Here is a 27,948-nt window from a genome sequence, read left to right as displayed (position 1 = left end):
GCTGGAGAAAACAGGAGGAAAGCCTGAGATACAATGAAAAGGCTGCAGGAGCATGATGTGTAAGACAGGGGAGGTAATTTGTGACAGGTTCCCCCAGGGGTGCCACCTGAAACTGGGGTACCACTGACCCACCAGCCTGGGCTCCCTCTCCCACTGTGCTGCTGTGACAAACTGCAGACGGCACCTGGTCCTACACTTCCATCAGCATTCCCACAGGCAGGGACCCACCCAGCTGCAGTTACATGGGGGCTCTGGCCAGCCTCTGCATGAGCCAACAACAGATAATCCCCAGCTCACACGCCCCTGCTGGAGTATAAACCCAGAATTCTACCCTCTCACACTGCACAGGGATCTGGACAAAGTAAACTCATTACTATGTTCGCTCTCCCCTCGATGTGATGCTGAGATGTTCCCCATACACTTCGCTGAAGGGCACACTGGTTTAGGCCAACAAAGCCTAAAATCCTCACAAGACTGGATATGAATGAGCAATTTCTCACCCTGGCTGATGCTACAAGCAGTTTACCGAGTTTGGCTAAGAAATCCTTTTAGCCTGGGACCAGCACTTCCCCCAATTCAGTCTTTCTTCCTCAGGTGGTTCCAGGAGGGTCTTTGTGTGGGGAGTGAGGCCACTTGATGATGTACCAGCCAAAGATTCTCTATGGTTCCGGCTCAAGTTGCTGATTGAAAGAAAAGATGACCCAGTCTGCTTTCTCGCCATTTTATTACACGTAAAACAACCCACCACAAATACAAAGTCAAGAAAACAGATCACTGAGACCAAGCCGGTACAAACTCTACCCAACTGCCTCAGCCATTCTCCAGTTGAGGTGAAAATAAGATCAAGTAGCCAAATTAGCAGCAGCGGTATTAGAATCAAGTCATCAACGCAGTCAAATCACCAAAGACAAGAGTGGGATGGGGTGCGAAAATGGGGAATGTCACGTGGGGTGTATTAACGGGAAGGTCATATCTCAGACTCAGGAGGCAACTGTCCCCTTCTACTCAGCACTGGTGAAGCTTCCGCTGGCATCCTATCTCCAGTTTTCATCACCGCATTTTAAGACAGATGGACAAATTGGAGAGAGTCCAGAGGAGCGTGACAAACACGATCAGCGGGCTGAGGCTGGGCTGAGGAGGGCTTACTGGCTGGACTGAGGAGGTGGGGACAGCTGAGCTCGGGCAAGCAGGGGAGGGAGGGGGCAGAAAAGCAGGAACTGAGTTGTCAGAGTTTCTTCAACTTTCTACTCCTGGGGGAATTTGTGTGGGTGTCTGGACTGTTACAGAAATACTTGCCGACAGGTATTTTGAAATAAATTACCAAAATAAATGAAACTGGTGTGATTATATAAGGTTATTTTGACAAATAAAATGTGTAGAAATTTAAACTCTGCGCAGGATTTTAAATTTTTTTGGCGCAGAATTCCCCCAAGAGCAGTTTAAAGTCCTTCCGTTAAACAGAAGCTGCATCTTCCCTGAACCAAATTACAGCTGATGGTTTCTGGGGAGACTTGTCCCAAAACTAGGAACTCACCATGCAACGTTCGAAGAGTTAGAACTTCACAGTTATTTAGATCTGGGAGATTACTCTCTAGCACTCCCCATGACAGTCATTTACAGGTGCTCACAGACTCACGCACGCACTCATCCGTACATTGACACCCTAACACAGTACCCCAAATATCTTTCCTCCTGTTGGGCACAAAGGAAATTGCTTAAATGCCTCCATTGCTCTGAGACTGTCCTGCACCCAAGACCTGTTGACTGGCCACCTTCCAGCAGAAACCTAACCTCTCCCATTGGACACTTTGCAGACCACAGTCTCAAGTGACTTCTGCTTTCTCTTCTTAGGTACCAAGAGGTGCAACCTTTCAAAAACCTGCAGCCCTGATTGTTGCGGTTCAGTGATGAGACAGAACACAGCTTTATGCAAGCAAACAGGCTGGTCAGCGGAGATGGGCTGTTCTGCCCCCCCTGCCTTCCACCTTCTCCTTTTATTATATTTCTCCCCCTAAGCATTACACACTGCTACACAAAGGAATGTATGACGTTGATTCATATGCTTAGTTACCATCCTCTATCTACTACAATCCTGGTTCTCAGGCCTTGAGCCCAGGCTAAAGAAACCTCCCACAGTTGCTGTCCAAACAATCAAGTTCTCAGGGTTCATATCTAGCCCTTGTCCTTGGACAGAGCAATGTGTGCATTGCTCCTAGGAAACAGTCAGGGTGTGCCCCGCCTGCTTCCAGGTGGAATAGCTAGACATTAACCCTTCATCTCCCCTTTTTTTGTTTATTGAAGTTGGCCATCTCATGGTAGCCGTCAATTTGTTTTGTCATGCTATTTAACTCCCAGACAGACAAGGATATAACCTGGGGAGCTTTCCAGGGCAAAATTTTACAAAGTCTTAACAAGGAAGGAATACATTGTACACAGCAACAACAAAAAATAAGCCCAATGATTACAAACACAAAATAACCAAAAACTTAACATCTGCAATATAATCATCTAAAAGGGGTACACTTCTTTTACTACAATTGTGACCAGCAAAAGGCAATATAAGTGTCATTCTACTAAGACAGCAAAGGGTGCCATCACTTAAATTTGCAGGAATATTATTAAAGGTGCATGAACCACAAGTAAAAACCCATCCTGATGGTAGGATGATATGGCCATAATTATATGAAACATTAACAGCATGGGAACAATTTAAAAGGGGTTGAGAAATTTTTTGACAGCCCAAGGGCACCTTTGTACTAGTGCAGTTAACTACACGCGCACAGGTGACATTGTGAGCCCCGGCCGGGTACGGTGTGTGAAGGGATATAGCCGTGTGAGGCAGAGTATAGTTGGCCGGGCCCCAATTAGCCATGCTAGAGTACTGGGAGAAAAGATTAGCATAAGCAAAGAACAGTATCTTATTCTCCTTCGGACTTGTAACGGGGGAGGCGCTTCCGAGCCAACCCCTACAGGAAATAGCAGGCACAAAAGGCACACAATCATCAAGGTTTTGAGTGTACGATTGGCACGTTCAACAATGGCTTGGCCCGTGGAATTATAAGGGATTCCGTGTTTAAGACGGACGTCCCAGCGGGCACAAAAGGTGGAGAGGGCTGCAGAGCAGTAGGCTGGGGCATTATCTGTTTTAATTTGGCAAGGGCGACCCATAACAGAAAAGCAGGCCAGCAAATGGTGAATAACTTTGTTAGTGGCTTCCCCACGTTGTGGGGTTGCCCAAAGGAAGCCTGAATAAGTATCAACGGAAACATGTAAAAATGAATAGGGGCGGAATTGTGGCACATGAGTAACATCCATTTGCCACAGCTGATTTGCTGCGGTACCTCGGGGGTTAACGGCATAAGAAAAAGTAGGAGCAGCAGCAGCACAGTGGGGGCAGGAACGAACAATGGAACGTGCATGATCAGCAGGAATGTGAAACTGCCGGGCCAAAACAGAGGCAGACTGATGAAAAAAGGCATGGCTTTCAATGGGGTCAGAAAAAAGGGAATTTACCTGACCACGCAACGCGCGATCGGCGCGTGCATTGCCCTCAGTGAGTGGCCCAGGCAGAGGGGTATGACTGCGAATATGAGCAACAAAGTAAGGGAAATGACGAGTGGCAAGAAGATGCTGTAAAGACAAAAACAGGTGAAGGAGGTCTGCATCAACCTGAGGGGTAATGAGGGCAAGGGGTAAATGATCAATTACCTGATAAACATAATGGGTATCCACAATTAAATTAAAGGGACAATCAGCAAAAAGTTGAAAAGCCAAAATAACAGCAGCCAATTCTGAACGCTGTGCAGAACGCTGAGGCAGTGTAAAACGAGAATGCCAACGAGGGGGGTCACCCAACTGATAAGTGACTACACCTCGGTGGGGAGAGCCATCAGATGTTAATATCGAGGGTGGTGTCTAACTTTGTAAGTAAATCACGGCCCCAAATATTGAGGTGGACAGGGAGCACAAAAGGGCGGATTGTAGCAAGGGCACGGCCTCCTGGTTTAGAGACCGTGACCCAAGACAAACTTTGGCGCCCGGGTTTGCTACCCCCAATCCCCCACAACTCTTTAGAAGGAACCGTAGGCCAACTAACTGGCCACTCCAGATCACGAATCACTGTAACGTCAGCTCCAGTGTCCACCAGCCCTGTAAAAGGAACATCATTTAAGAGAAGTGTTAACTGAGGTTTCGAGGGGCAGACTGACATTGTCAGAGCAACAAGTGGAGAAGACGCGCTGTGAGACGGCGAGTGAGACGTCGATCCAAAGCCTCCTCCACCCCGAGTTCGATCCTAGGCAGCTGGCACCTGATAGGGGACTAAAATCAATTGTGCAATTGACCGTCCACGCGGGAGCGACTGTGGAAGATGAGTCCACACCTGAACCTTAATAATGCCAGTGTAATCAGCATCAATGACCCCTGGAATGACAAAAAGGCCCTGTTTCCCAGCATGTGAGCGAGGGAGAACAAGACCTACAAAGTCGGCAGGGAGAGGTCCCACCACCTGTGTAGGTATGGCACAGACCTCCCCTGGCAGCCGAAAGTCAGTGTCCTCCTGCATGATCAAATCAAGCCCTGCACTTCCAGCAGTCGCTGCCCTCATAGAGTCTACGGATTCCAAGGCAGAGGAGCGATTGCCTGAGTAGGAAACACCCCTGTTTGGCCCTGGGTTTGGGGGGGACCCGTCGCGCGGTTTCCCGACCTGCCACGACACTGATTAGCCCAGTGATAACCTTTCCCACACTTGGGGCACTTCTTTGAGGGTCGGGCTGGTGCCTTAGATGAGCGGCACTCCCGCTGAAAATGACCCTCCTTTCCACAGCGGTAACAGCGCTTCCCCTCCTTCCCAGTTTTTCTGAGGGCGGCAGCCAGAACTCCAGCCTTGTGGGCTTGTGTGCCAATGTTCTGGCACGCCCGCAGCATGTCTGAGAGCTCTAAAATACCAGAGACTTGTGCTGCCTGGAGAGCACGGCGGCAATCCTCATTTGCATTTTCAACTGCCAATTTTAACAGGAGCTCGTGAGCTGCCTCAGTGTTATCCACCTGTCGGAGGATAGCCTCCTGCAATCTGTTGGTAAAATCCAAAAAGGACTCTAAGGCACCCTGACGGATACTGACAAAGCTTTTGGTAGGCTTGCCTGAATCCGGGACCTTCTTGAAAGCATGCTGGGCACAGGTGGAAATAATGGGGAAGACGGCCTGAGGGAGTTGAGACTGCATCTCAATAGTAGCAAACTGGCCCTCCCCTGCCAAATGCTCATAAATGATACCGTGCTCTCTATGTACCTGGGCTTGGCGTTCTGCCATCTGCCGATACTCACTAAGCCAAATAACATACTGACTGGGTGACAACATCATGCGCAGCAGCGTTTTCCAATCCTCAGGGATTAGGGAGTACCCAGCACCCATCCCTTCAATGAGACCACGCACAAAGGTGCTAGTCAGGCCAAATTCACGAATTGCTTTCTTTACCTCTCTAACCACCGAGTATGGCAGAGTGGTCCAGGTGCCCACGGGGTTGCCCTGGTCATCATTCTGCCAGGTCACCGGGCAAACGGAGACCAGATCAGCCAGCTCCTCTGCTGTAAGATCTGATCGAGCTTTCGCTGCGTGAACCATTTGTTGCACCAGCGAAAGCTTCTGAGCAGATGCAGATGACTCTCCGGGGGGCCCCACGCGGGGAGGGTGATCACACACCGGCTCCGGTGGGGAAGGCCAGGGAGGCGGTGGTAATAGAGGCACTGGGGGCGAAGCAGGGGGAGGGATGGCTGCAGGAGCGGACGGGGGTGGCAGGATCGGCAGCTCCTGTGTTGGTGCTGGAGAGGGCCTTTTCAAGGCGACACGCTGTGTCGCATCGCCAGGAGGGGGGATGGCTGCAGGGGCGGACGGGGGCGGCGAGAGCACCAGCCTCGCGAGGGAGGGTCTGTCCGAGGCGACACGCTGTACCACGTCGTGGCAGAGGTGCCAGGCATGTAAAGCCTGCACGGGTGCCCGAGGCTCTTTGTGCAATGTCTGGCCCAATCGCTCCCAGTCCGCTAGCTTAAGGCTTCCAGCTTCAGGATACCACGGGCACTTGGCACGCACCTCCTGTAGCAGGAGAGTGAGTTCTCGAGCCGGGCAGTCATGCTGAGCCTTACGCAGCAAATACTGCAGCTCATTGCGGTGTTGCACTTGCAAAGCAGAGAGGGAGCTTCCCATACTTACCACAATGAAAAATACTCACCGGGATCCACGAAGCGGATGAGTGACGCGTCTGAAACCCTTGCCGGGCGAGGTGAGTGCTGAGGGCCCCACGTTGGGCGCCAGTTGTTGCGGTTCAGTGATGAGACAGAACACAGCTTTATGCAAGCAAACAGGCTGGTCAGCGGAGATGGGCTGTTCTGCCCCCCCGCCTTCCACCTTCTCCTTTTATTATATTTCTCCCCCTAAGCATTACACACTGCTACACAAAGGAATGTATGACGTTGATTCATATGCTTAGTTACCATCCTCTATCTACTACAATCCTGGTTCTCAGGCCTTGAGCCCAGGCTAAAGAAACCTCCCACAGTTGCTGTCCAAACAATCAAGTTCTCAGGGTTCATATCTAGCCCTTGTCCTTGGACAGAGCAATGTGTGCATTGCTCCTAGGAAACAGTCAGGGTGTGCCCCGCCTGCTTCCAGGTGGAATAGCTAGACATTAACCCTTCACCTGATATTAGGTTTCCAAGGAGTTCTTAGGAAGATAGGACTCAAAGAGCAGGTTAAGGGGTGACTGGGTCCCAGTCCATAAGTACCCACCTGGGGAACAAATATTTCATAATGGGTCCTTCAGTCTAGCACAGAAAGGTCTAACATGCTCCAATGGCTGGACGTTGAAGCTCAACAAAATTCAGACTGGAAGTAAGGCAGAAACTTTAAACAGTCAGTACAATTGGAATAATTTACCAAGGGTCGTGGCAGATTTGCCATCATTGTCCATTTTTAATTAGAGATGGGAAGTTTCTCTAAGAGATCACTCCAAGCAGGAATTAATTCAGGGCAGGGTCATGGCCCATGTTACCCAGGCCTTGGAATCTGTGACGAGAAGGGGCGCTCCCGGCTCACCAAGGCAAAGCCATGATGGAGCTGACCCCGTACCTCACGCTAGAGCGGCCTACGGGATCGTAGGCGCCAGCTGAGGCTGGCCTGGGCATGGAACAGCTGGAGAGTACCCCTAGCCCGAGCCCTCATTGGTTGGAAATCCTCAAGCCCAACTCCTGGCTTTTCACCAGCGCCGAAGGGTGGGAGATGAGCCTTCCTGTGCAGTTGGCCAGACGGTGTCCCCTGCTCGGCGTGCGTTCATGGGTGTTGAACAGAAAATCCTTTAGCTTTGGATGTTTTTATAGCCCTCCCGCAGAATACATAACGATGCCTGTTTCTTGGATAGCACTTTCTCTCAGTAGAACTCAAACCCCTCACCATCTTTCAATGCATTATTATCCTCAGTATACAGATGGGAAACTGAGGCACAGAGAAACTAAGTGACTTGGCCAAAGTCACAGAGGAAGCCCATGGTAGAGCAGGAAACCCAATCCATGTCTTTCTGTGTCCGCTCCCCTGGACCTGTCTTCCCGCTCATAGGAGTGGCTGGATATCTATTCTCCGGGACCAGACAACATAGCTGCCGCTGTAGGAACTAAGCCAGGCGCCCACGGTCACCCCCAGCGGGTGATCTCGGGAGAGGGCCGTCGGCAGGGTGTTTCTAAGAGCTTTGTGTTGCAACATTGGAGGAAGGCAGAGCGAGAACCGAGGGCTGCAAGTTAAAGCGAGAAACTCCAGCTGGAAACGAGGCACCCGATTTCTCACAGCGCGGGTGATTCACCAGCGGGAAAGCGGTGGGGGTCTCTGTCTTTTCCGGATTCCGAGCCGGACTGGCCGCCTTTCTGGGAAACGATTTAGTGCAAAGGAGATATCGGGCCCAAGGCAGGGGGAAGTGGGCAGCATTCTCCAGCCTGGGTGGCAGAGCAGATCAGACAAGAGGATCTAAACGTCCCTTCTTAGAATCTGGGGTGCTTTGTGGGGGACGTGTCCAGGCCACGCTGCTGTCCTGTCACCCCATTCGTCAGCCCCAGATTGTGGGGGGGCATCGATCAGATCAGGGGTTTCTCGTCAGATAGATCCTCAGTGCCGTCCTCCTCCTCGCTCCCGCCACCAGCAGCCTTGGCCCTCTGCCTATCCTTCTGGGCGATGTTCCCACCAACTCCCCCGCCCACGCCCCCGCCCACGACAATCCCGGCCACGGCGCCCGTCCCAGCCCCAATGGCCACCGCCACCTCGGCCGCGATGGCAGCGGCGGCGATCCCAGCACCGGCAGCGCCCCCCACCGGTCCCAGGACCAGCACCCCCGCGCCCACGCCCGCCAAAATGGCGAATTTCTTGAAGCGCTTCCCGTAGCTCTCCAGGAAGGTCTCGGCCTCCCGCGTCAGCACTGCCTCCAGCTCCGTCAGCTGGGCCTCTTTCTCCGGCGCCGGCTCCCGCATGTCCGTCCGGCACCGCCAGAGCAACTGCCCACGCCGCTCCGCGAACAGCTCCGCCATCTTGCTCGGCCACACCTTCAGGCAGGCGACCACGTTCTGGGAGTCGCCGTCCTGCGCCCGCCGGGAGAGGAGACGGCCAAGAGCGTTAGAAGGGGCAAGCGCTGCATGGACCCCACCCTCCCGACTGAGATGGGAGCTCCCCTTCGTGCCGGGTACGGCACAAACCAGGACTGAGATGGGGGGGCCCCCTCATGCTGGACCGAGATGGGGGCCCTCCCCTCGCGCGGCACACAAACTCAGTGAGAGGCCATCTCTGCCCCAAAAAGCTCACAAGCTAAAACACCCAAGGGCAAGATCATTCTCCCACTTTGATAGATGGGGAAACCGAGGCCCAGAGAGTCTCCATGATGAGCCCAGGGGAGTCAGCGACAGTACCATAAACAAAAGCCAGGAGTTCCGACTCCTGGTCCAGCCCATTAGGCACCTGGCCCATGACGCCTCCACCACTGCAGCTGCCCACAGGGCAAACTTATTCCCTCCCCCAATCCCAACCCCAGTGCAGGAGTTTGAGCCTCCCATCTCTATAGCCACCCTGGGAGCTGGAGATACGAGGTCCTGTCTCCTACCCCAAAGCCCACAGCCAGTGGGGTTGGCCAGGACAGTTCCCCTGGCTGGGGCACAGGGGCCCCTGCCGCACAGACTCACCTTCTCAGTCACAAACACAGCATGGTCTGCACTGGCCCTGTCCAGGACTCTCTGGTTGTGGAAGATGATGGTCATCTGCACAGGGAGGACAAGGCCGGGGTGAGCCGCAGTTTATGGGGCCCTGTCTCCACCTAGCAACTGCAGCAACCTCATGTAACAGAGCGATGCCACTAGCCAGTGTGAAACTACAACTCCCATGAGCCACCACGGCAGCTCAGCCTGAAGCCAGGCACCCAAACTACAAGCCCCATGATACACCATCTCCCTCCTCTATGGTGCATCATGGGAGCTGCACTCCGACCAGAGAGCTGATTTATGGGGAGAAAAGGGAGCATGCAGAGCCAAACTGTAATTCCCATGAGACACCAGATCAAGTATTTCAACTTCTCATATTTCGCTGGAAACTCAAATTTCTCTTCGGGGGGAAAAAAACCAAACTTTTTCCAACAAGTGTCAACACACTCCTGAGATGAAGCCACCTCTGGGGAGGAGCATATGGCAACAGCCACACACAACACTGCATAGGGATGGGCTCACCCAGTGCTGAGATGCAGCCACTTCTGGGGTTGGGGGAGAATCAAAGACTATCAGGGTTGGAAGGGACCTCAGGAGATCATCTAGTCCAACCCCCTGCTCAAAGCAGGACCAATCCCCAACTAAATCATCCCAGCCAGGGTTTTGTCAAGCTGGGCCTTAAAAATTTCTAAGGAAGGAGATTCCACCACCTCCCTAGGTAACGCATTCCAGTGTTTCACCGCCCTCCTAGTGAAAAAGTTTTTCCTAATATCCAACCTAAACCTCCCCCACTGCAACTTGAGACCATTACTCCTTGTTCTGTCATCTGCTACCACTGAGAACAGTCTAGAGCCATCCTCCTTGGAACCCCCTTTCAGGTAGTTGAAAGCAGCTATCAAATCCCCCCTCATACTTCTCTTCCGCAGACTAAACAATCCCAGTTCCCTCAGCCTCTCCTCATAAGTCATGTGCTCCAGCCCCCTAATCATTTTTGTTGCCCTTCACTGGCCTCTCCAATTTTTCCACATCCTTCTTGTAGTGTGGGGCCCAAAACTGGACACAGTACTCCAGAGGAGGCCTCACTAATGTCGAATAGAGGGGAACGATCACATCCCTCGATCTGCTGGCAATGCCCCTACTTATACACTCCAAAATGCCATTGGCCTTCTTGGCAACAAGGGCACACTGCTGACTCATATCCAGCTTCTCGTCCACTGTCACCCCTAGGTCCTTTTCTGCAGAACTGCTGCCTAGCCACTCGGTCCCTAGTCTGTAGCGGTGCATTGGATTCTTCCGTCCTAAGTGCAGGACTCTGCACTTGTCCTTGTTGAACCTCACCGGATTTCTTTTGGTCCAATCCTCTAATTTGTCTAGGGCCCGCTGTATCCTATCCCTACCCTCCAGCGTATCTACCACTCCTCCCAGTTTAGTGTCATCCGCAAACTTGTGAGGGTGCAATCCACGCCATCCTCCAGACCATTAATGAAGTTATTGAACAAAACTGGCCCCAGGACCGACCCTTGGGGCACTCCACTTGATACTGGCCGCCAACTAGACATGGAGCCATTGATCACTAACCATTGAGCACGACAATCTAGCCAGCTTTCTATCCACCTTATAGTCCATTCATCCAGCCCATACTTCTTTAACTTGCTGGCAAGAATACTGTGGGAGGGGGAGGAGCAGCTGGGGAATAGACTCACAACAACACGACACGGGGATGGCTTGCCCAACATGAGATGCAGCCACCTTTTGGACAAGGCAAAAGTAGGCTACAGTTTTACATCAGAAGTGAATTCAGGAGGAGGGACACACCCCTTGATCAGGTCAGAGGCAGAAACAGGCAGAGAAGGTACCTGAGTGGGAGAGGAGAAGCCGAAGCAATGTTTCTTCATCAGATCAGAGAATTTCTGCAAAGAAAGCACAAGAAATCACAATACAGATTCCACAGGGCTTAGAAAAGTGGGAACATGGGGATGGCTCGCCCGGCGCTGAGATGCAGCCACCTCTGGGGCAGGGCAGCTGGGGAACGGACATAAGACAACGGTGGGAATCAGTTTGGCGGGGGAAATGAAGAACTTCCCTGGATGATTTAGGAAGGCTCAGTAGAATCATCCAAGCTGGGATTCTGCTAGGCTATAAATACAACCCTCATTCTTAATTAACAAAAGTTCAGCAAAAAGGGCGAAGCCCCCACCCCGCTCCCCACAGCACAGCGCCCCCTTCTGCCACCATGAGGTACTGGGGACAGCGCTGACTGCCAGGGGAGAGCGTCACCTTCTGAGACCCCATGCCCAGCTGGCCAATCCCCACCTTTATCTTGGCAGCGAGCTGTGATCCGGTCACCAGCGCCCCGTGCCGGTCCCTCCAGACGTGTTGACCGGCTGAGGCCACCAGGCCGGTGACGTAGTCCCTCAGGCTGTCCCGGAAATCCTCATCCATGTCTGCAAAGGGGAGGGACATGGCAATGAACCCAGAGCCGGAGCGTCCCCCCACGGCCCGTTCCCCGGCAGAGACGGAGACACCCCATCGTGCAGGCTCAGAGCCGCTGTCCCGAGTCCGTTACCTCTCACGCATCCCTCGCTTCCAGTCATGATCCGCTTGCCAGGGAAGGGCATCACATAACAGCGGGTTTTGCTTCTGCTCAGCGCTTCCAGGGCCTTGGGGTGTTTGCAAGGGGACCTCGCCGCCAGCATCTGCCAGAGCCGGGGGAATCAGCAAAGTGAGACATCAATGGAGGGAAATACTCCGGGACCCATTCCCTGCTCCCCTGAGCCAGCCAGGCCCTTGCCCTGCGGCCAGATCGGAGCCAGCACCCCCCAGAGGGCAAAGGCCCCGTGTCAAGCCCCACACTCACCTGTCGGACGTCTCTCAGATGCTCCTTCCCACCGTCCATTCCAAAGACCGGGGAGTTGCTCCAATCCCGCACCAGCAGGTCTAGCTGCTGCAGGGGAGACAGGACAATCTCAGGAGGGGAAGGCTGAACCCCTCGGGTGTGGGGCAGGGAGTGGCTGGGGCAGGAGCATCCCATGCAGTGGGGCGAGGAGATTGCATGGGGCAGGGTGGGAGGTTGGGGGGGAAAGTCGTCTCACCTGAATGGACTCCAGCCCGTATTCCTTTCCCACCTCCTCGGCCACGTGCAGAAACATCTGCAGAGCAGAGAGAGCAGGGGACTGAGATCTCTGGGGCAGGGAGGCAGCGTGTGCCCTGGTGGCAGGTGGGGGTGGAAATCCTACCAACAAACACCCCCCTGCCACCCACCCACCCACAAAGCAGCCCCTCCAGCTTGGTCTGGGTCTGTTCCCCGGGTCCCAGGGCTTTCCCCCTCTGCTGCAGAGACACCTAGTGGCCAAAGAGCAGAACTGCAAGTCAACGTTCCCCTCCCCCCTGCCCCATGCCAGGGGCTCTCTTTGCCCCCGTGCCCACCGACGGTAGGAGCAGAATAGACCAAGATGCCAAAGTTTGAGACTTTCCCAGAGTCCTGGCAACACCCGTGTTCTCAGTCAGGATGGAGCTCGGGCAGGGGCGAATTCCAGACCCTGGAGCAGCACAGAAGTTGGGCCCTGCTGAATTCTGCCCCAGGACTCCTGGGTTCCATCCCCAGCTCTGGGAGGGGAGTGGGGTCTAGTGGTTAAAACAGCAGGGGAAGGGCAGGCTGGAAGCCAGGACTCCTGGGTTCTAACTCTGGCTGTTCCACAGACTCCCCATGTGACCTCAGGTAAGTCATTGATTCTCTCTGGGCCTCAGTTTCCCCAGCTGTAGAATGGGCAGAGTACCCCGTTGGGGCTCTAGGAGAATGGCACCATGTCCTGCCCTCCTCCCGCTTCACCTCCAGATACTCTAGATCGGGGTCCTTTAGCTGGCTGGAAACATTCAGGATCTGCAAGTCATCAGAGAGGACAGGGTTAGAGACAGAAACCAGCACGACCCTCTCCCCGCAGCACAGCGCCCCCTAGTGCCAACCTGGGGCATCGGGGCCGGCCCTGGCTGCAATGGGAGAGCGCCCCCTGCTGAGCCCTGCCCCGCTCCCTGCAGCACAGCACCCCCTACTGCCTACCTGGTAGGAGCCAAGCAGCATGGAGAGGGCGGAGAGTTTCACGCTGGTCTCCGTGTCTCTGGCGATGTCCATGGAGCCCTCGGTGTCGACCAGCAGCACGGCCACCTGGGGAGCAGGGGGGAGCCACAGGCCAGTGTCTCATGCCAGCTCCCCACTCTGCCCCCCACATACCCCAGCACCCAGTGAGACCCAGCCCCTGGTGGGCTCTGTGTTCCCTGACTACCAGGTCTCCGAGCCCACCCAAGCTCTGTCTGCTCTGCTTCCCCCAGTAGAGATCTACTGCAGTCACTCATCCCCCCCACCCCATTTCCCCACCCCTCTTCCCACTCACCTGCCCCCCCTCGGAGGGGACCCAGAAGGGCTGACTCCACGCCCACACCCCCTTGGTGACACTGCGGGCACCAACTCGCCACTCGAAGCCCTCCAGGGGCTCCTCCTCCCGGCCCATCCAGGATCCATCCTTCACATCCTGGGCGGGGGGGGAGAAGAAGACATGGGGGACAGCGCAATTAGTGCGGGGGGTCGGGGGACTGTGAGTATTTTATTAGCAGGCAAGTAGCATGGGGACCAGCGCACTGGAAAGATGATGGACAGGCAGACTCGGGCTGAGACAGACACACAGACAAGGGTCTAGACGGTCTAGTGGGTTAGAGCTGGGGGGCCGGGAGCCAGGACTCCTGGGTTCTATCCTTGGTTCTGGGAGGGGATCAGGGCTGCACTCACCAGGCTCTGGAGCCGACGCAGCAGGTAGTTCAGCAGGAAGGATTTGCCCCGGCGCTGCTCCCCGACAATGGACACCAGGCAGACGGGGGCGTCCCCCACCCCACCCTGCTCCAGGCAGCGGCTCAGGGCCTCCTTGTCCAGGGTCAGGCCCCCTTCCTCGTCCAGACGCACCAGCTGCACCGGGCGCCTCGGCCCCGGCTGAGCCCTCGGCCCCGGCTGAGCCCTCGGCCCCGGCTGAGCCCTCGGCCCCGGCTGAGCCCTCGGCCCCGGCTGCAGGGACAGAGCAAGATCAGAGCTGGGACCCCACCCCTGAGATGGTGAGTCCCTTCTCCCCCGGATCAGAGCCCCATTCCCACCCCCTGGACCAGCCAGTCCCACCATGGGCCACATCCAAGCCAGTGCCCCACCCTCTCCCCCCCACTTCCAGCTAGTCCATGTCCCCTCACCGGGGGCCCCCGTCTGGAGTCACAGCCTGTTAGCTAGGGGGTTAATTTCTTATCAGCAGGTCTGAGCCCTGAGTGCCCAGCTCCCCCCTTAGCAGCCCAGGGACCTGAGCGGTTGCTAAAGGCACACAGCAATCCCCTTAGTCGGCCTTCCCCCTGACCCCAGGGCCCCAGCGTGGAGATAGGGGACACCGTGCTGCAGGCAGCAAACATGCAGCTGTTCCCCCCCCGCCCCGCCCCAGAGGTGGCTGCATCTCTGGACCAGCCTCAGGTGGGCTGCACTCACCTCAGGGCTCGCTGTCCCTGTTCCTGTCAACGTCCCTTCACGTGGCAGGTCTCTGATTTTCTCCACCAGGCTTTTGAGACGTGTGTCTGGGGTCATCTGGTTCCTGGAGCAGGGAGCCCGGCACTCGGGGCACTGGTACCCCCAAGCCGAGACCCCACTCCAGTGAGCCGCGAGGCAGCCCTGGCAGAAGTTGTGGCCACACTCAATGGAGACGGGGTCCTCCAAGATGTCCAGGCAGATGGAGCAGGTGACGTCCTCCTGGAGTCGATCCACCATCCCCTCTGGAGCTGACTTCGAGGAGGGGGGTGGGATCGGCCTGGGAAACGCACAGCAGGGGGCCTGTGAGCCAGGACTCCTGGGTTCTATCCCAGCTGGGGGGGCGCGGGGCAGGGGATTGAAGTCGAGTGGGGCAGGGCTGTGAGCCAGGAATCGTGGACTCTAGCCCCAGCGCTGGAATGGGTTACACCTGAATTGGGTGGGATTGGGGCGCTTACCCTTTATTATTTGCATTTCCCATAATGCAGCGGGTGACAGGCTGGGCTTTGGTTGACCAATCTCCACTCCTCCTGGCCTGGGACTAAAGCCAAACTCTGTTGGAGAGCTGAGTCAACAGGACACCAATGGATTAACCCCCTCACACCCACTGTGCTCAAACAGGAGGGCTGGCAGAGGGGGAAACTGAGGCACAGAGCAGGGATGGGACACTCCATGTCCTAATCCCAATTCTTGAGTGCTGAATTCTCCAGGGCTCTCCTTGTGTACTGGGGACACCCCCCATCCCCACTAGCACCTCAAGAAATGAGCAAACTCTCTTTGGCCATCACCTCATGCCACAGCCCCACTGCACCCAGAACCCAGAGGGTCCAGCTCCCCTCCCCATTCTAACCCACTCCTTCCTCCAAGCGATGGGGAGAGAACCCAGGAGTCCAGGCTCCCAGTCCCCCTTGCTCTAAGCCACTCGCCCCCCACTCCCCTCTCGGCAATGGGGAAAGAACCCAGGAGTCCGGTCTCCCAGCCTCCCCTGGTTCTAACCCACTAGACCCCACTCCCGACCCAGAGCTGGGGAGAGAACCCAGGAGTCCGGGCTCCCTGGCATTAAACACCACTCATTTCCGTCTGTGCTGCAGGAGGGAACCGCGCGTCCCCAGCCGTCGCACCTGGGGAGAGCCCGCTGCCATCGGCGCCCCCCTCCCCACCGCAGCGCAAGTGCCCCGGGGGCAGCGGGATTTTCAGCCGCTCGGGACTTTTCAAGCAGCTCTCGGGCGTGGCGGCCGGGCGCGGCTCGCTGCGTGGGGACCCGGGGGGCTGGGCTGGGGGGTTGGGGGCCGGGCCCCAGCCAGAGGCCGGGGGTTGCCTTCGGTGCCCCCCAGCTGCCGCTGGTTTGAAACCAGCCACTCCAATCTCAGGGGGGTTCTCTGGGGATGGGGGGGAAATAGACTGGAGGGGGCGATTCTGCCCCCCGGGAACTGTCGCTGGCCCCCCGTTACCTGTCCCACAGCTCGCTCTGCCCGTGTCCAAGATTTAATCCTGGGGAAACGAAAGTAAAGCCTCCGCTGGTTTCTATTTCCTCCTGCCCAGCAGCCGGGCTCTGACCGCAAAGGAGATTGGCTCCCAGGGCGTGGCGAGGGCGGTAGCCAGCGGGGAGGGTGTGAATAGCCACTGGTAGGTGGGGCTGGGGGGAAGGGAGCCAGGACTCCTGGGTTCTCCCCCTGGCTTTGGGAAGGAAGTGAGGTCTAGTGGTTAGAGCAGGGGCCACTGGGAGCCAGGACTCCTGGGTTCTCCGCCTGCCTTTGGGAAGGAAGTGGGGTCTGGTGGGTTAGAGCAGCAGGTTCTGGGAGCCAGGACTCCTGGGTTCTCCCCCTGCCTTTGGGAAGGAAGTGGGGTCTGGTGGGTTAGAGCAGCAGGGTCTGGGAGCCAGGACTCCTGGGTTCTCCCCCTGCCTTTGGGAAGGAAGTGGGGTCTGGTGGGTTAGAGCAGCAGGGTCTGGGAGCCAGGACTCCTGTGTTCTCCGCCTGCCTTTGGGAAGGAAGTGGGGTCTGGTGGGTTAGAGCAGCGGGGTCTGGGAGCCCGGATGCCTCTGTTCTCTCCCTGGCTCTAGGACAGGAGTGGGGTCTCGGGGGTAAGAACGGAGCAGCCACTGCCAGCAGCCAAGACTGGGAGCAGGCCCACCGCTGGGTTCAGAGCCATGCGGAGGCTGGGGATGGGCCTGGAGCAGAGCTGGGGGCGGGTGCTGCTCAGACTCAGACTATCAACACAAAAAAAGGGGGGGTGGATCCAGAGATCTGCAGCAACTGCTATGACAAACGGGTAGCAAATTCCTTCTTGGGGCCGGAGCAGCTCGATCATAGAATAGCAGGGCTGGAAGGGACCTCAGACGGTCATCTAGTCCAACCCCCTGCTCAAAGCAGGGCCAATCCCCAATTTTTGCCCCAGATCCCTAAATGGCCCCCTCAAGGATTGAACTCACAACCCTGGGTTTAGCAGGCCAATGCTCAAACCACTGAGCTCTCCCTCCCTCCATGACGCGGTCCATGCCGGGAGCGTGGACGGCGAGAGAGTTCCAGCTGAGCTGCTGCCCTGGCCAATGAGTTTGGGGGGCGCGGGTCCGATCCAGGAGGCGCCCAGACCATTTCGGGTTTGACGGGGTCCCTGCCAGGCTCCGGGTGAGGGTGGATGGTGCAGAGCTGGCCTTGCAGGCTGGGCCTGAATCTCTTGCGGAGTCTGGGGTGGGGGGACGGCGGAGAGGGGGCGGAGAACCGGGTCCCTGGATCCACCCCCATGCCTGCCCATCCCTCTCTGTCCCACCCCATCGTCATCCCCCCGCACACACACCCTCATCCTCTGCTCCAGTCCCCACCCGCTTTCCTCCCACATCCACCCACCCCACACTGGCATCCGTTCCCCTTCCCAGCTGGCCACACCACACCGCCTCCCACACACACACACACACACACATACACACACACACACACACACGGCAAAGCCTATGCGGGACCCGAACCTGTGACACAAAACTCTCCCGCCCGAGCCAACGGGCCACCCCCTCCGTCTGCAGCCTCCTTGACCGACACCAGGGGGCAGCGTCGGCTCAGGGCTCCTTAAGGCCGGCCGCCATGGGGAATTCGCCAGTCTCCAGGGGGAGTTTGCGTCACCCTGTCTGGTGCGGCTCACGGCCGTGAGTGCCAACCTCAGGCCAACCCGGCGGCCTGCCGGTAATGAGATTTCGCCATGCCAGGAACAAATGGGAACTCCTGGACCCCTAAGAAAAGTCGCGTCACGGACAGTCTTAGACTCTCCAGGCTCTCTGGCCGCCCGGGCAAAGTGGACTTCGTCGTGAAGGGTCATTTCCACCCCAAATCACACCCCGCTCAGGTTGCTCCCAGTCCCCAGAGCCCCGTCACTTACCCCAGTTCAACTGGTGCCCTCGATCCCACACCACTGATGACACCTCTGGCCAGTCCTGGTGCTGTTGACAGGTTATGAGCTACCAGCTAACACCTGAGAGGGACAGTGCTGCCCGTTCAAATCGTCCTTCTGGGCGGACCCAGGAGTAACACCGGAGGGTCTCTGGCTTCAGTCTGGCCCTGTGAGCGTTCAAACAGCAAAATTTTCCACCAAGCTTTGTGACGGCCACAAATTTTAGAGTGCTGGGCTGGGTTTATTTCAAGGTGCAGCAGGAATCCCAGGACTCCAGGAGCATGGGGCTTTAGACACGGAGCGATAGCACCTTTCCCCGGGGGATGGTCTTACTACCTGAGTAACAGTTTCCCCAGCTGGTGACCCAGCATGGCTGTTTGCAGGGGAGGATCAGAGGGGCCCGGCAAACAGAGGGGGCAGATTTCATCTCTGAATCGCACTGGCTTCGGCGGCTGCACTAGGGCGACATCGGCTGAATGGCTGCACCTCTCGTAATCAGCATAGACGATGATCTGGTGCATGGGGGATCAGACCTGGCTTAGGGAGGGGTTGGAGAGCTAGTTTCTAACCCACCCACCCACCCCCGCGCCCCCCAGGGTTCACAGAATAGGCAGGCTGAGGACCAGAGATGGGGAGCAGAGAGAAAACAATGATCAGTGGGGGGAGATGGATTGTAAACATGGGCAAAAATGCAGTGGGGTCCGGGGTGGAGCAGCAGGAAAAGAACCACCCACAATAACACACCTGGCTCCCAGTGGCCCCTGCTCTAACCACAAGACCCCACTTCCTTTCCAAAGCCAGGGGGAGAACCCAGGAGTCCTGGCTCCCAGTGGCCCCTGCTCTAACCACTAGACCTCACTTCCTTCCCAAAGCCAGGGGGAGAACCCAGGAGTCCTGGGTTCATGTGGCTGTTCGTGTGGCTGTGAAATGCAGCCACCTCTGGGGCAGGACAGCGGAGGAAAAACTACCCAGTGACGCCACACGGGGATGGCTTGCCTGGTGCTGAGATGCAGCCACCTCTGGGGTGGGGCAGCTGCAGAACAGCTGCCCATAACCCCGCATGGGGATGGCTCTCCCAGCAAGGATCCAAGCAGCACATCTGCCTGTCCCCTCGTCCCTCCCCACCCCAAGTGACTCACCTTTCAAAGCAATGAGCTGCTGACACAACCCACTGGTCTGAGATGAGGGACCCTCTGCAACAAAGACAGCCGAGCAAACGGATGCTGACCTGTCACAGTCCCTGGACCCATGGGGCACCCCCCGCCCCAAACATTTCAGCCAGGGATCCTGGACTGGCGACACACCGGGGGGGCAACAGCACTGACATAGGTTGAGCAGAGAACCCAGGAGTCCTGGCTCCCAGCCCCCCCTGCTCTAACCCACTAGACCTCAGACCTTTCTAGAGCCGGGGATAGGTCAGACACAGGGTTCAGAAGTGACCGTGTTACAGACCACGAGACAAACATCCAAACCGAGCAGTGCAGAACGTAAGAACTTCACAGGCCCGGCAAAAACTTTCCTCTGTCTGTTTAGACTGCGGTCACTCAGGGTCTGTGCAGCGCCTGGCGCGATGTGGCCGCGCCCCGCGATCTCAGTTTCTCCTCCTGTGATACTCTTCCACTTCCACTGTGATGAACGAAATCTCGCACCCAGCTGTGACCAGTGACCGTCACCCACATGCGAAGACTCTGGCACGGAAAACAAACGTCTATTTCCAATGCAAAATTTCAAGTTGTTGTCAAAGAAACCAGCCAGCAACATTATTGGCAAAGAAGCCAGAAGCGTCTCAAGCTTTTGGGTTTTAAAAATAAATCAGAAAATCCCCCTCCCAAATCACACACTTTCTGTGGAAAAAAATCTGTTGTGTCCAATACCCTGTTTTTCCACACACAAAAAAAACAGTAAAAGATCTTCAGAAAACAGAAAATTTCAACTTTTCATAGAAAAGCCAAAAACCTGAAAAGTTTGGGCCAAAAACTCAAATTCTATTCCCCACCCACCCGCCCAAGGAATCAGACACTTTTCAGGAAAACTTCCCATTGACATTTTAATTTCCCTTCAAACCCTAGTTCAGCCTCCAATCCCCCATTTGCCAGTGTCAAAAACAAAATTCCTGTCAAAATCCCCATGCCGAGGAGAACTTTCCTACCTAGCAGACACATTCGGTGAGCATCTGGTTGGGTTAAAAGTCACGTGTGGAGAGAATCTCCCATCCGCCCCATCTGACGAGAAAGCCAGGCGGCACCCTGGCCTTTTCCAACTCTTATCCTAGTTGCTCCAGACAAGACAATTGAATGCAAAACTAGTTCATTGATATTTCTCAGAACAGCAGGTTTGAAGCAACTCCAGCATAATATTCCCTCCTATTTTCTCATTGGTGCCTTGCCATACTTGTTAACTTTCATGGCAAACACACAGAGAAGTTAGCTCAAACCTAAACAGCCTGTCTGGAAGGTATCAACGTAACATGACTTTATTGCTTAGAATCCAGCTCAATAACACACAAGACCCGCAAAACAGAGGAAAACAAAACAGGCTGCTCCTTTAAAAGCAGAGGGGCACAACTGGATGGGCCTTACTCTAGGCTGGCTCTCTGCAGAAATGTCTCTGATAACAGGCTTCTTCACAGAGTCCCCTAGCCTGCCAACAGGACCCGGAAACCCACTGAGAATCTAAACTGATCGCTCACAAATTTTAATACCGTTTCCAATGCATCACAATCGTCATCCACAGGGGGCACTGTAAAGCCAAGGGCATGTGTCTCATCCTCACCCAAGCCCTCCACTGCACCACCTGCGCCGGAGGGGTCCTATCTCTGGAGAGGGGGAGCCAACTCCAGTAAGCTGGCAGACACCCGTCTTTCACAGGGCTTATACAACTAACCAGGGCACCGTTCTGGGGTGACTTCACCGTTGATTCCCGGGACACAGAAGCCCCTTGTTGCCAACCAGCAAAATGTTCATTGTTTCTTTACAAGCAACTCCAATCTCAGCCCTGACAAACTCATAAGAACATGAGAACGGCCACATTGGGTCAGACCAAAGGTCCACCTAGCCCAGTGTCCTGTCTGCCGACAGTGGCCAGTGCCGGGTGCTTCAGAGGGAATGAACAGAACGGGGCAATTATCGAGTGATCCAGCCCCTGTCATCCACTCCCAGCTTCTGGCTCTTGGAGATTTAGGGTTGACCCAAGCATGGGAGCCATCGAAGGGTACAACGTCAAGAAACACTGTCCCCGCCCCGACCTTTAAGGCCCCGCCCACCTGTAATCTCCACCCCCGAGACTGACACATGACCAGAAGCATGGGGTGCGATGGGGTGGGAACCGACCTGGGGTTGGATAAATCTAAACCCAGGGGACTGACAGCTGTTCCTTCCCTGAAACTCGGCAGCTAGAGGCCTTCCTAGAGACCCCGGAGGCCCTGGCCAGCCGTGCCTCAGAAAGCGAAGATGAATCAGGCCCAGCGAGGTTTTGCTCAACGCCAAGACGCATTGCTCAAGAGGACCCCGAGCGGGACGAGGAAGACAGCTGTGCGGACGGAAGGAAGGCCCTCGGCCCAGAAGCTTACGGAAGATTGTGGGGGCCGCGTCAGGGACATGCCGGGCCAGGAGCATCATGACTGCGTGGACTTCAGAGGATAGAAACTGCAAGCACCGGGGCCTGTGTGCTGACCCGGGCCTGGGAAGAAGCCGTAGCTTATCCCACGCAACGTCTGTGCTTCACCCATGAAAATGTAGCCCACGGTGTCACCTTGGTAAACGCTGTGCAAAACGCGAGCGCCCCGGACAGTGGTTTAAAGAGAATTAGCCAGTCGAAGGATCCCGGCTTAGGGCATTATACTGCCTGGCCGATCCACACAAACCTCACAGAGCCCTGCTAAGGAAAAAGAGGATTTGTAAGAAATCCAAAAGGGTGAAGTCAGAGGATGGTGCCGGGATGAAATGTGAGATCAAACCTAGGAAACCTTGGCATTTGTGAATAACAATATCTATTGGAAAGGCCACTGAGACCATCCATGTGTCTGTTACAGGGGCCTTAGATTAAGACGAAGGGTTTGATGGGGCAGGTTGGTTTGTTTTCAAGGGCCGTATGTCGGTCCAATACAATAGCTTGCCAGATCCCGGCTATTTAAGAAAAAAGACGGATTCCCAGCCAAGAAGCTGAAACGCCTGCAGGAGAAACGGGGGTGGGGAATAAAACCAGCAAGGTGAGTTTAAAAGACAAGCTAGGAGCTCTCGCATTTTGTGTAAAGCCCGGACGTCTGACACATTCACTTGAGCTCAACAGCGCTGACCAAGCCCCATCGACCCGCCCAAGGCACCTCGGTCACCTGTCGTGGCTCTATAAGACCAGGCCTAGGGGTGACTCTCCAACCCAGATTTCCTTCGCTTTCCATCAGGGTTGAAGATATTAGGCCCTGCTGGGGGTTGGAAAGATTGTCAGTAATTAGGGCTAAAGGGCATTCACCCCCCAAAAGCGGGGCGGGGAGCCCAGATTGGTAGTAAATCAGACAGAAGCTCAGGAGTTTATACACCCCTGTGGGTCATAAAATCATAGAACCATAGAAGATTAGGGCTGGAAGAGACCTCAGGAGGTCATCTAGTCCAACCCCCTGCTCAAAGCAGGACCAACCCCAACTAAACCATCAGGTGTAATAACCCCTCGGGAGTTCGTGGCACACTCCGGGTCAGGCTTTCTAGCCTCGCAAAGTCACTAGATGGTTGAAAAATCACATTATTTCCAAAGTCAGCGCCGGGCTAACCCCAGACCGACACGTTGCCGGGGGTCGCACGCCTCCCCTGGATTTATAAATCACACTGGAAGAACAAACTCCTCCCTGTCCAGCATTTCAAAGCGAGGGGCGTTTGGGGGGGGTATTTGCTATGGCTCTCCGACGTCCATTTCAATTGAAAACCCAACCAAACCGTGAAGCGCCAAAGTAACAGGTTGAAATGGAAGAAACACGAAGACCTCCATTGGATGGTGGTGGGTGGCCACTTACTGCTTGGGGTACTCTGGTCTGAACTGAAAACAGAACAATAGATTGGGACGTTGTCATTCAACGTGCAGGAGGTCAGGCTAGATGACCCGGCTGGTTCCTTCTGGCCTTGCCGTCTAAGAGAAGTAGCTGAATTGGAAAGTTTTGGGGAGAAGCCCCAACGCTGAGTGGGAGCTCTTCTGCATCAACCACTATTTGAGCCTCAGGGTCTCTCGCGAGCGGATGGGAACCCCGCTCCGTGGGCTTTTCGAAATCAGACTCTCCGCGATCCCACCCCTCGTTCTCAGTCATAACAGTGTGTTTTCTCCTCCCTGCCCCTTCCACCTTTTCTACGTTTTTTTTTGTTTGTTTTTTTTTACAGGGATTCTCGCCCATAGTTTCGGCAGGCGCCTCTTTGTCCCCCAAACCCTGCAAATCCAAACGCTCATTCCACCTGCCGCCGCTGAGCGCTCCCTCTGCAAGTCTGCGCAGGCCCTCGTGTGTTCAAACCCCGTTATCCACACGGCCGTGAGCCCCATGCCTAGGTACCATCTCCTGTTAGAAAAACCCAATTTTTGACCGCCACCAGCATAGACTTTGTACAGTTATCGGTCTTTCCAAGTCACTCAAAGGGTCGGCACTCAGGGACAGAACATCCCTCATCAATGTTAGCTCCCAATTTCCAAAATCCTTACTGCTGGTGTTAATGAGAGACAGAGAAATTATTGCAACAGTGTTTTTGCAGCCCGTAGCCACCCTGGCACTGTGTGTGTTTGCAGCCCTATTCACCACCCTAAAGCGCACACCCGCCTCCGTGTTTTTGCTCACAGCTTTCTCCGGGCTCGGTGCGGTGTCAACCGCAGAGGAGCTGAAGGTGTGGCAGCCGTGCTGATTTTTGAGTCATTTGTTTTGGCTGGCCGGAGCTAAGTTTTGAGTTACCCTGATGCTTTGTCTGCGCTCGTCTGCTGGTTGCATTGTTAACGGGCTCGGCAGATTCCTGGTTGTTCGGTGGTTCGGCCGGCCACATCTCCGTAGCTCTGACTGCGGCAGGTCGGGAGAGTCAGACAGGATTGATTAGCGAAAAAATGTTCCAATTTAGCATCAAATAAACAATGTTCACAAACAAACCCTTAACTCTATAATCTATAATCTCTCCCTCTCACCGAAACGCACCCCCACCTAGGTATTCGCTTAACAACAAAACCAGTTGAGCAACCAAACAAATAATCAAAATATATTTACTAGGTTTCAACCATCTGTCAACTGTTGATCCTGGAGAGTTTCTCTCCTCTCGTTCTTTTTCCCTTTGACTTCTTTGCACTGGGGTCTAAGGATTTCTCTTGTCCCCCCCCCCCCCTACTGTGGGGAGTCAACATGACTAAAAAGACACAGGAAACAGTTGTGTGAAATTGAAAAATCAAGTGATAATTTAGGGGAGGTGCTTTTTGGTTGTGTTGGGGCTGTTTAAAAGTCACTGTGCTACACAATCAATTTCAGACTGTAAATTACCCACACACAAACAATTCCCCCCGACCCCACGTTTTGCACAGAGTAAAAAAAAAACAGTATTTTAAGCATCCAAAACCAAACCGTTTGCAATAAAATACCTTTAAAAACCCACACTTTTATACCCCCTCCTTTCCTGAAATCATGCATACATTTTCCTGGGTGGGGGAGGGGAAGACACCTTTCATATGCCCCTAAATCACAAACAATTTAAGCATCAAAACTAATTTTTATCCCATTTTAAAACATACATTTGCCCAGAGTAAAAGAAAAAGAAATCTCCCCGTATTTTAAGCCCCCCCAAAGCAGTTTGCAACTGCAACAAAACACTGTAGAAAACCCACCCGCACCTGTTCCTACATAGTTAAACATGAAAACAAACTTTTGTAACCATTTTAAAACATACACGGACCCCATTTGGCAGCCCGTATATTTAAGCCTCCGAAACCCAAACAGTTTGCGACAAAATACTTTTAAAAAACCACATACCCATTCGCCTCCCCCGCCTGCCCGAGGTCACGCGTACATTTTCTCAGAGGAGAAAAACAAAAGTTCAGTGCTTATGCCCCTAAATCACAAACAATTTAAGCACCCAAACTGACTGTTTCAAGAAACCCATTTTAAAAAGGCAGATTTGAAAGCAAGTTTCAGCAATTTACACGGCACTCCAGGGTAAAGTGATGCTGGCACGTGGTTATCCTTCTTTCCCCTATGTGGCTGTGGGCCTTTGGTTTAAGAACAAACAAAATTTTAGCTAGTATTATTCCCCAAGCGCACACCCCCGTGCAGGCTGTTTAATACCAGGAAAACACAGGACGAAGCATAACCGTAGTTAAAATGGGGCTTTACCTTGCCCTGGTGAAACACAGCCTGAAGTGGCTGTTTCCACACTAACCAGCTGACTTTGCAAGAAAGTATCACTATTAGTAAGGAGAGCGGGTTCAAAGAGTAAGAATCTAGAATACGTATTTTCAGAGTTAGAAAACAAGCCGTGGAGCTGCACGTGAGGTCTCTACCGAAAGCTTGTGACTTCTTGAAACTCCGGATCACGGCGAGATGTGTGGACGGGTCATAGTGTAGCTAATATTGAAATGTATGCCCTGGTGGTCTTGGGAGGGCAAGTTTGTCACCAGGGAATCAGAGGCCCATTCAGGTCGCAGTGATCACCCTTCCCCAGTAACGGGGGTGATGGAATTCATGGGTCAGTTCTCTACCCTGGTCCCAGCCCAGAAGAAGTCATAGAAGGTAATCATAGAATATCAGGGTTGGAAGGGACCTCAGGAGGTCACCTAGTCCAACCCCCTGCTCAAAGCAGGACCAATCCCCAATTTTTGCCCCAGATGACCCCCTCAAGAATTGAACTCACAACCTGGGGTTTAGCAGGCCAATGCTCAAACCACTGGGGGATCACCATGGGGGGAGGGTTAGCTCAGTAGTTTGAGCATTGGCCTGCTAAACCCAGGGTTGTAAATTCAATCTTTGAGGGGGACATTTAGGGATCTGGGGCAAAAATTGGGGATTGGTCCTGCTTTGAGCCGGGGATTAGACTAGGTGACCTCCTGAGGTCCCTTCTAATCCCGATAGTCTATGATGCTAACTCAATAGAAACCCTCCAAGACAACGGCAAACCATCGGAACCGCCTGGAGGTGAAATGGAACAACAGGGCAGCGAGGGGCTGCCCCTGTCCGAGAACAGAAACAAGTGTCTGGTCCAGTAGCTCACAGGGTGGAGAAGGCCTAGGGTGACCAGATAGCAAGTGTGAAAAATCAGGACAGGGTCGGGGGTAATCGGTGCCTATGTAAGAAAAAGCTCAAAAAATCGGGACTGTCCCTATAAAATCGGGACATCTGGTCACCCGGCATATATCTTGATGAGCAGGGGCCCAGGGGTGTCCTGGTTCCATGAGGCAAGCAAATGCTGCAAAAGAGTGAATTTTGGGGTGACGCACTCCTTTGCTAGCTCGGAATGGTGACGATTGATAGGGGTAGGTCCTAGTTTGTGTTTTCTGGTTCGTTTTGGACATGACCGTTTGTTCCCATCTCTCCCACGTGTTTCCAGTTGAAGCTCTGCTCTTTCTGGAATAAATTTCCTTTTGGTTTACTGTCACGGCACTCAAGCGCTGTGGGTGGAGGGGGCTAAGGGGAACCCGGCGCACTGGGGTCTGCTGGGAACGGAGGATCGGGGCTGGACACCACAGGCGGCCCTTGGAAGGGACTCGGGCCTGGGGCATAGGCACGGACGCCCGGAGTGCTCCAGGGCTCAAGCACTCATGGGGAAAGCTAGGGGGGTGCTCAGCACCCACCGGCCGCAGCTGGTGGGAGCGGGGCCTTGTGGAGGGGGTGGGAAGAGGCAGAGTAGAGGCGGGGCCTTGGGGTGGAGCCTGTGGCCTGGGCTACGTTTATTGTCAAAGGGCCAGGGCAGATTAGCCAGCAGAAGCATGACCGCCGGCTCTGGGATCTGCCCCTTCGGGCCCCCACGCCCCGCTCCCTCCCGGGTCCCGGCTGGGAAATCAGACGTGCAGCTGTAGCCCACACACCTCCTGGGTGTGGGGGTCTGTCCCCGCCAGTGGCACCGAGACCACTGAGCGAGAGCGAAGGGCCACGTGGCTCTCAGCTCATGCCGTGGAGGCTCCTGCATTGAGCCCCAGAGGTCGCCGGTTCGATCCCGCCGGCCGACGCCCGGGCTCTGTCGGCGTTACACCGCCCCCTGGGGGTGCGCCGTGTGGATTTATCCCGACGGGTCCGGTTTTGTCTTCTCTCCAAGAGCTGCAGCCCGGGCGCCTGTCACCGCGCCCGCAGGGCGGGCAGTCGCCGCATGCAAACTCGGGGGTCTCTCGCTGCAATATGAACGGGGGGGGACACGAGACGGGGTCAAGGCGGGTTTGGTGAGGGCCGGGACGTTCGAGGGCAGCCGGTCGGGGTGGGGACAGGGGTGGCGGGAACGGTGGCAGAGGCAGCGGCACTGTTCGGGGGGAAGTTCACCACCGGGAAAGTCACACCCGGCACGGCTCGGGTGTCTTGGCTAAAGGCTGGGGAAGGGGCTCGGGGGGGCTCACAGATCTCGGTCTGGGGAGGGAGTCTGTGCAGCGACCAGGGCTGGGACATAGAACCCAGGTGTCCGGGCTCTCTCCACTCCCTTGACCTTCCCAACATGGCGGCAGCTCAGGGTCCGAAAAAGTCATTGGACCTTCTCAAAATGGCTGTCGGTAGGTGGGGGGGTTTTCCTTCCTTGAACTTTGACCTTTCCAAGATGGCGAATTGGCACAAGGCCTGCTCAACATGTCCCCCTCCGCGCCATGGCGGCCTGACGCTGACGT

At 55.0% G+C, this 27,948-nt stretch overlaps 1 protein-coding gene across 6 annotated transcripts; it reads right to left on the bottom strand.

Moving 5' to 3' along the window:
- Nucleotides 1-707: 707 nt before the first annotated feature.
- On the bottom strand, nt 708-16,293 carry LOC311521782 (RING finger protein 112-like). 6 transcript variants are annotated; one of them, XR_014711969.1, is made up of 15 exons: nt 16,218-16,293; nt 15,225-15,331; nt 14,731-15,046; nt 14,002-14,271; nt 13,610-13,747; nt 13,279-13,383; nt 13,051-13,101; nt 12,314-12,370; nt 12,079-12,165; nt 11,788-11,917; nt 11,535-11,665; nt 11,078-11,131; nt 9,207-9,281; nt 6,695-8,612; nt 708-1,887 (listed from the first exon to the last, which is right to left on the bottom strand). XR_014711969.1 is itself a non-coding variant. In XM_084630360.1 (14 exons), the coding sequence occupies exons 2-14, from the start codon at nt 15,245-15,247 to the stop codon at nt 8,115-8,117; spliced, it is 1,935 nt and encodes a 644-aa protein (XP_084486486.1). In that variant the 5' UTR covers nt 15,248-15,331; nt 16,218-16,293; the 3' UTR covers nt 6,343-8,114. The 6 variants fall into 6 exon arrangements, 5 of the variants coding, with proteins under 5 accessions (XP_084486486.1, XP_084486487.1, XP_084486488.1 ...); XM_084630360.1 differs by lacking the exon at nt 708-1,887 and having other exon boundaries at nt 6,343-8,612; XM_084630361.1 differs by lacking the exon at nt 708-1,887 and having other exon boundaries at nt 6,343-8,612; nt 12,079-12,162.
- Between the last annotated feature and the right edge of the window lie 11,655 nt (nt 16,294-27,948).

This window comes from Lepidochelys olivacea, assembly GCF_965140295.1.
Source record: "Lepidochelys olivacea isolate rLepOli2 genome assembly, chromosome: 6".
Classification (NCBI taxonomy): Eukaryota; Metazoa; Chordata; order Testudines; family Cheloniidae; genus Lepidochelys; species Lepidochelys olivacea.
The sequence above is the reverse complement of the archived record's forward strand: the minus strand, read 5'-3'. Positions and strand labels throughout refer to the sequence as shown.